Raw genomic sequence first — 8,743 nt, 5'->3', positions numbered from 1 at the left:
TTTTTTTTTTAACATCCATCCCTCAAGGTCAAGAAATATGTGAAAATCCTTCTTTATAAATATTAAGGATTCTGTCTGGAATTCTCTTCCTCTTGATCTCCGTCACTCACCACATCTGTCTTCTTTCAAAGCAAAACTAAAAACCTACCTGTTGAAAGTCGTTTGATTGTCTCCTCCCACCCTCTGCTCTCCCTTTGTGCACTTCCCCCATCCATAAATGGTGTGCATTGATTTAGTCTTTCGCTTTCATGTCCTGATGTGCTGTTGTGTAGTGCAATGCCCTATTGTATGTGTATTGTTTCATATGAGGCGCTTTAAGGCGTGTGTGTGTGTGTGCATTATATATGGGGGGTTGGGGTCCCATAAGTATAATATATTATCATTATTACTATGATTATTATTATTAGTGTGTGAGAGAGAGAGAGAGAGAGAGAGAGAGAGAGAGAGAGTGTGTGTGTGTGTGTGTGTGTGTGACGAATGTTTTGCCGCAGTTGATATATTTTTAAACCTGTCGTAAGTGTCGAGTCATCATCACCAAACTGCAGCGTTCAGGTATCTGCCAGGACAAAAAGAAAAACAAGTTTACTTTAACTGTGTCTTGTTTTGTATTTCTTTCCATAAATATCAATCATTAATACTCATGAATGTAGTTCAGCATGTGCGTGCGTGCGTGCGTGCGTGTATGCATGTCACGTGTGTGTGTGTGTGTGTGTGTGTGTGTGTGTGTGTGTGTGTACCTCTATACTGTTTTGTGATGAACAAAACAGTGACCAAGAATTTTTTTTCAATGGAAAGAAAACGTTCATTTTAAAACCGTCTTTTCCTTTTGTTGTTGTCGTTGATTTTTGCAGTGGTTTCGGTTGTTTGCTTGTTTAGTTCAGGTTTTTAAAAAGAAATTAATTGTTAGTGTCTTTAGCTTCACTGTTCCGTCCTGAGGGCCGTTTCAATAACTATAACCATTCACCATTCAGCTCTCCCTCCATCCTATCCTTTCTATGGACAGACAAACTAGTTATACTTTCGTTCAGCGATTCAGAGAACTACGGAAAAACCTCAGACGTGGAAAAAGGGTTCTTCTATTTCTGAATGCTCTCTGTCTCTGTTTATCTGTCTGACTCCTCTCTCTCTCTCTCTCTCTCTCTCTCTCTCTGTGTGTGTGTGTGTGTGTGTGTGTGTGTGTGTGTGTGTTTAATGTTTTATATGGACCAGAAAAAAAAGAGAAAGAAACAAAATAACACCACACAGAATCCCCCCCTCCCTCCATTTTTCCCCTGAGATAATCTCGTTGATCACTGTTCAACACTGTAACAGTATACAGTTCTATGAACACACACACACACACACACACACACACACAAAGGCGCGCGCGCCCGCACGCACGCACACGCACACTCACTGGACTATATTCATGTGTGTTCTTCTTCACCTCTTCATCTTCGTTCGTGGGCTGCAACTCCCACGTTCACTCGTATGTACACGAGCGGGCTTTTACGTGTATGACCGTTTTTACCCCGCCATGTAGGCAGCCACACTCCGTTTTCGGGGGTTATGAAAGAAAAAAAGCAACAAGACACAATAAATCCATGTTGTTATTTTCTTTTTACTTTTTGTTTTTTTATGTTGTTGTTGTTTTTGTTGTTATTCTCATAGACACTCGAACAGATGCATATTGCCTACTTTCGTTTACACTGCAGGCGACCAGTCTGTTGATAATGACTCGACACAGTTATGCATACACACCACATACACTGACGTGGCAAATAAACCGTCGCACACACGCGCAGCACTATGTATCCAGAAATATAAGAACGCTTTGCCCACGTCAGAGGTTTTTCCGTGGTTCCCTGAATCGTTGAATGAAACTGAAACTTTCGTCCGTCGCTCTGATTACCTGTTGTTTGTTGTTGTTGTTGTTATGTGTGCGTGTGCGTGTGTGTGTTATATGCTCCATGTTAGTCTCTCTCTCTGTCTCTGTCGCACGCACACACACACACACTTTTACAGACATGCAGAAACACAGACACACACAAACAGACACACGGATATTCCCCAACGCTGTGCATGCTCCCTTTCTCCATGCAAAGAACCTGTGGGCCTTCTCTATTCGTATACATGTAAAGGTCTTCGCTCCATGTACACTATCTTTTTTATTCTTATTTATTTATTCATTATCGTGTGTGTGCGTGTGTGATTGTGTGTGTGTGTGTGTGTGTGTGTGTGTGTGTGTGTGTGTGTGCGTCGGCGGGTGGGGGCTTCAAACAAAATTATGAATGCAGACGTGGTTTCAGTGAATTAGGCCTAATGCATTACATTCAGTTTCGTCAAAGCATTCGTGGTTAACCAGTCACGTGATCAGTGTCTCGATTATTTAAGAGCTATTCTTATGACAAGAAAATCATTGCACGCCCCACCTCACACGAAGGCGTATAAAAGAGAGAGAGAGAGAGTCACGTACTGTCTACGTACTTTTGAAAATGGAATACCAGCTGTCTGCCCGAGCGCCTTCAGTAAGCGCCGCTCGAATACTTGTAAGATGACGTTCTGTGAAGAAGTGAAACCAAGAGAGAGAGAGAGAGAGAGAGAGAGAGAATGTGTGTGTGTGTGTGTGTGTGTGTGTGTGTGTGCACGCGCTTGTGTGTATGCGTTGTTTATTCATTCATCTGCATTTATGTGTGTTGAACAAAGGTACAGTAACTGCATTTTGTTCTCCTATTTGTGAACAGGTTGCTTGTGCTCTTCTGGGCTTATCTCAAATTGTTAATGACTGCATCAGCTTTTGAGCCTGGATCGTGTCACTGTGTATAGGCCTGTAGTGAAGCCACATTTTACAAATGTCACATTTCTAGATGATTATCGTAATGGTCGATGTATATATTCTTATCTGATTTTTTCTATGTTCATTTCAATTAACATGTTTATGTAGTATGTCTATTTGCTGAACGATTAGTCATAATAATAACAGGGTTAAGCTGCATGCTACCTCGTTGTTCCTTCGTTTATACTGTTACAACAACTACCACTACTGCGACGACGACTACTACTACTGATGATGATTTTCAAAAACGTTTCTTGCGCACTGACAAATATATTTCCCATTATAAAATGGAGAAACGGATCACCCTGTCTTCAGCCCGCTTTCTTTTCCTATGTCTGTCGTTTAATCATTGCCCAATAAAGTCGATTTCAATTTGTAAAATGTTTGTATTCATTTACATGAACTGTCACCAAAACCGTATGCTCTCATATATATATAAAAAGAAGAAGAAGAAGATGATGATGAAGAAAGCCAGTCAAGAGTCGAAAGCTTTCTCAAAGACTAAGCTATGTAAACTTAACGTCCCAGTATGTCTTGATTCCGAGTGCGTCAGCAAGTCGTAAACGAGTCTTTTACTGTCTCCAAGATATCTGTAACAAAACCGGTATGATCATCACCCATTTATTATTTTTTTAATAGAAGAAATTGAGTGAAAGCTTTCTCAAAATCTAAGCAAAGTATGGAAGTCCAGATAAATGTCTTGATTTTAAGTTTGTCAATAAGTTGTAAATGAGTCATAATTTATTGTCTCCATGAAACTTGAAACAAAACCGGTCTGATCATCACCCACTAAATCTGGAAGATTTTTAAAAAAATTCTGTTTGCAATGCATTCGGATCCAGTTATGTATTAAATGTTTAGCAGTGAGTTAAGTTTACAATTGTTTATGCATTCTTTCGGTTTGTCTGGTTTGGGGAAATAAGTTACGATACCTTCTCTCTTAATGGCGGGAAGTTCTGCATCCTTCATTGATTGATTCAGGGCACGAATCACAAATAAGGGACCTAGTTTCTTTCAAAATGAATGAATACATAATACAATCCTGCTTCGTAGTCATCCGATCCAGGACTCTTTCCATTTTGTTGCTGTTTTCTTTTCTTTTCTTAACGATAAGCTATAGTTTCTTCCGAACTTATTTCCCATTTTAATAAAAACGTTTTCATCAGTTGATAGTTGTTTTTGTTGGATACCATTCCATACTAGATTCCTTTACAACGACCAAGCAGACAGGGCAGCAAAAAGGAGAGCAAAGAATCATACAGATAGTATAAAAGTATATTGCCAATTGTCATACAAGGAAATAAGCAACTTTTATAGGTGCTTGAATTCAAGTCTAAAACCTCGTCAGTTCACTCAGACCTGATGAAGCCTTATGCACACTAAAGTGTGTCTTCACAAGTGACTGAGAACGTTGATGTGACTTTTTGCATTCATTATCAGTTGTTTCGATAGTCACTTTAACGACTTCTCTTTTACGAAGTCAAGTAATTTCCTGTAATTGTATTCAGATTTTTTTTTTTTTTTTTTTTCAAATTTCACCCTCATTTGCCTAGTTTCCCCCAACCCTCCATTCATTCACATCTCCCACCCCTTCTAACTGATAATACTCAAATGTATTCATAAATACTTCAACAAAATTGTCTTCAATCATCGATATGTGTAACGGGACATAAAACAAAATTCCTCCTCCAGTTGATAGTTCACGAAATCCGTTAAACAAACTCCTTATTCTACGTGTATCAAAAGTTGTGTGTGTGCCTGTGTGTGTGTGTGTGTATATATATATATATATATATAAATGTCTGTAAAAAGGAACTGACCTATTGTTTTATGTTCTTCCGGTTCGTCTATTAATGTTCCATTATGATCCATCTGCCAACTTGGTGATACTCTTATTTTCGAAGTGCCTTCTAACAATTTCGTATCTTCTGTTTTATTTTCCCTTTTTTTCCTTTTATCTCCCTAATACACCGGTTTCCTTTATCAGCTCTTCTTTTTCTACTGCGTTCTTTTTCGTTGTAGCATAGGCTATGGTGCTTTTACTATTTTCGTGAGCGGGAAATCAAGAAACACCATATCTGAGACGAAAAGATCGATTTCATGTGAGATATACCCGAGCGTTTCTGTTTATGAAATATTCGCATGGGTGGCTTGACATGTTAGAGAAGGGGTTCCATCTACAAGGTTGCTTATCTATCAGTCAAGTGCAGTTGAGCTTCGTCGTGCTATGTCGTTTTTCATAGTTTTACAAAATGTTAGTTTCAAAATATCATTAAGTGATCTGACCAGTCGATAGCCGGGTACAATATCAGCATCTTAAAAATTCCACATAACATATGCTCTAATTGATACAAGAAAAAAAATCCAATCTACTTTTGTTGTAAAAATGAACTTCTTCGGCCATGTATGTAAATGCTTGACCTGTGGAGTATTTTCACGTCAGGCATCTGTCAACACCAAACGGCCCAAAGAGGAAACAATGAAGGAAGCCTCCCAGCTCACCACACAACCTGGCGCGGACTGCAGCAGGGCCGCAGTCCGGCGGGGGACGACCTCACTGTGGCTTGGAACCCTTGACCCCGCGCACTGACGTCACTACAGGGTCTTGACCTCCAAACCTGACGGCGTTCAGCAATCAATACCTTGTTGCTGCTTTTTCTTTTCAAAAATGACATTGTAAAAGTTCCGATCAAATCAGTTGCCGTCAAAAGTTGAGCCTTGAACATCGTGGTCAAAATTATCATAAAAAAGAGTCTGAAGGCCATGTTTAAAAAAAAATGTAAAAGAAAAGAATGGTGCAGAAAATAATTTGTTCTTTTTCTTTTTTCATGCTTAAAGATCACAGCATGGAAATGTAACATCATGGTGTAAAATTTTACAACTCACGCCTAATCATCAGCAAATTGAAATCCAAACATGTTTTAGATGTTGAAAAAACAGAGTTGTAAAACAATTTTAGTATAAAAGTTTTCTTTTTTTACTTTTTCTTCTTTTTTTTTTAGGGGGGGGGGGGGGGGGGGGGGGGGGGGGGGGGAGAGAGGGGGTGGTGGTGATGGAGGAGGTGGATGACTGAAAATGTATGTGTATTAGCGCGCGCGCGCGTGCGTAGCATGCAGTAAAATAATTTTCCTTTAAGTTTTTTTTTTTTTTTTTAATTTTTTTTTTAACTATCTAAAGTAATTAAGGCCATCTACCAAAGTAGGGCAAGTGTAGGTTTGGGGCTATGCCGGTCTGGGTTGAGCCATGGCCCTTTCGCGAAGGCCACGGGTTTGGCTCAGGTGAACACAGCCACTGTAGCCGGATTGGCCTGAACCTGATGCACTGAAACTGTGGGTAATTCTCTCGTTCTCTCAGTTCTATTAATGATAACAAAGGTGAAAATTCGCTCAGCTGCTCCATGTGGAGATCATGCAGGAGTGATCACCTGAGGTATCGTTTGAGATAATAAAGTCTGACTGTGTGTGGATGTGTGAACAATGTGTTTTGCGTGGATTTTGTGTGTGTGTGTGTGTGTGTGTGTGTGTGTGTGTGTGTGTGTGTGTTTACTGTGAATTGTATGCACACACAACTTTCTAACAACATTTAAGCAATGCCCATATGTGCAAGTAAAAGAGAATTCTGGCAAATTCAGATTATGTACCTTAATTTGTTGTCTTTATAAGTTATTATATTAAAAATCAAACTGAACCCCCCCAAAACACACACACACACACACAAGAAGAAAAAAAAACTTGCGTCCCCCCCTGTCACCAGTCCAAGATACTAACCACTTCACCACCGCAACTGGAATCTGTGAACTTTGATCGTTATTTTATTTATTTTTTTTTTCGTTCTGCTAAACCCTACCACTTCACATGTTCTACAACTGCAAGGCAGCTGAAGAAGTCTGTGACTCGAAACAAATCATACTTCTCTTTTGTGGGCTGTTATCTTCCTTTATTCTTCCCCGTTATGCAAGATCCCATGTACGTGATCTGAGTTGGAAGTTTAGCTCTCTGCTAGATCCAGCATGCTAGTCTGGGAACTGCTAGTCTTTGAGATGACACCGTGGTCCTAGCATAAAGCAAAAAAAAAAAAAAAAAAGGAAAAAGAAGATGATGCACGTTCCCCACACATGATGCAACACCTATTGAGAATTATATATAATGTCATGCAAACAGTAGTGCTAAAAAGTCTGTAATGAGTGTTGTGCTAAACTAACTTCAATTAGTATCTAAGCCTGAATCTCACTCTGACCCCATGCAGTGAGACACCCCACCCCTCCCCTCACTCACCACCCACCCCCACCACCTCTTGAATTGGACAGGAGAAACTGGAATTGGAAGGGCTGCAGGATATCATGTTTGTATTAAGTGACACATACACATGACACATATTTGTAAGACAGTAACAAGACCACTTTTAATGTCATAATTAATTCTGACACCAAAACTACTTCAATGACAGAAAGGTCTGGCACCATTGTCCAAGGCACAACATTTTTTAAGTAAAAAAAAGAGAGAAGAAACTCATACAGATTAATATTATTATTTTTAGATATTAATGTAAAAAAAAAAAAGAAAAAAAAGAGAAGAAACTAAATGAAGTTGAAAAAAAAAAAGAAGTTTCTTTTAACATGATCAACAAAACACAAAATCCTGTTGCATACACTCTTTATTCCTACCATTTCTCAATGCTGGCAATAAAATAATGAACTGTTACGTTGAAAATCGTATGCGAAACCCCGCCCTCTCAATACCACTGGCATGTTCACAGCATACAAATGTTCAATGAACTAACATTTATTTAGAAAAACAGAAGAAGAAGAAGAAGAAAAACAAACAAAAAACAAGTAGAAGTGCAAAAATGGACAGTCTGAAAGCAGTGCATAATAATTACGTCTTTCAGCTCTGCCCACCCAATCCACCTCAGAAGCATTTTCACCACCACAATGTAATCAAAAATAAAAAGTGGTAGATAATGACAATGCATGCATGTTATGACCATTTTCTAAAAAGAATACATGTTTTTAAACACAAACCGGATAACACAGTGCAAGAAAGCAAGACTGGCTGTCCCTCCTTCAAGTCCCAGTGAAAAAAAATAAAATGAAACATATGTTTTTTAAAAAGTAAACACACACCGTAGAAACATGTTAACAACAACAATACTGTACCATACCACAGTGAACATGCAAAGTGTGGCCGGCAAACTTAGCTCTTCTGTTGAAACAATAAAAGATTGTTTATATATATCATCATTCAACTTTAAAACACTGATTAAGCCTTGCTGAAATTAAAGGAATATTGCACGTCTGCTGGACGACTGGTCATAACTAATACAATCATGCATTTTGGTGTTGCTTTCCACATAAAAAAAAAAAAAAAAAGAATGAATACTCCACATGAAAAAAAACCAACAAATTTTCATTCCACATAACAGCTGCTTTATATATATATATATATATATATTTTTTTTTTTATATAATAGTCAACACCAATGTAAAAAAAGGTAAGCAAGAAGTAATTTGTAAACAACATAACATATGCAAGTCTAACGCATGTCCTCACTGAAATGTGCTCAGGCTGAAGCATTTCATGTGACAATGGAGGAGCTCATCACTTAAACGCTAAGCTCATCACTTAAAAGCTAAAGGTCCCCGTAGACTTTTCTACAGTCATCAGTTGCAGTGAATTCATATTCACTGTGTCTATGTGACATAGGAAAGCGGGGCCCAACCCTCTCCTTCCGCTGTTTTTTTTACCTCCTCAGGTGCCCACTTACACAAGGAGTGAGTTTTCAGTTTCAGTATCAGTAGTTCAAGGAGGCGTCACTGCGTTCGGACAAATCCATATACGCTACACCACATCTGCCAAGCAGATGCCTGACCAGCAGCGTAACCCAACGTGCTTAGTCAGGCCCTGAGACAAGGAGTGAGGACAATCAAAG

At 38.9% G+C, this 8,743-nt stretch overlaps 1 protein-coding gene and 1 long non-coding RNA gene across 3 annotated transcripts in view; one reads left to right on the top strand and one right to left on the bottom strand.

The window, feature by feature from the left end:
* Positions 1 to 226, bottom strand: part of LOC143281993 (uncharacterized) — a 10,501-nt gene extending 10,275 nt beyond the window's left edge. The window contains exon 1 of the mRNA XM_076587381.1: positions 149 to 226. Coding sequence (XP_076443496.1) covers positions 149 to 211 — 63 coding nt within the window. The 5' untranslated portion in view covers positions 212 to 226. The remainder of the gene's footprint in view (positions 1 to 148) is intronic.
* A 2,138-nt stretch (positions 227 to 2,364) lies between these two features.
* Positions 2,365 to 6,292, top strand: LOC143281982 (uncharacterized). Of its 2 annotated transcripts, none has more exons than XR_013055199.1 (2): positions 2,365 to 2,528; positions 5,259 to 6,292. It is a non-coding gene; the product is annotated as an uncharacterized LOC143281982 (long non-coding RNA). The 2 variants fall into 2 exon arrangements; XR_013055200.1 differs by having other exon boundaries at positions 2,382 to 2,507.
* Positions 6,293 to 8,743: the final 2,451 nt, after the last annotated feature.

Source organism: Babylonia areolata, chromosome 1, assembly GCF_041734735.1.
Source record: "Babylonia areolata isolate BAREFJ2019XMU chromosome 1, ASM4173473v1, whole genome shotgun sequence".
Classification (NCBI taxonomy): Eukaryota; Metazoa; Mollusca; class Gastropoda; order Neogastropoda; family Buccinidae; genus Babylonia; species Babylonia areolata.
This window is presented reverse-complemented; position numbering and strand designations above follow the sequence as displayed.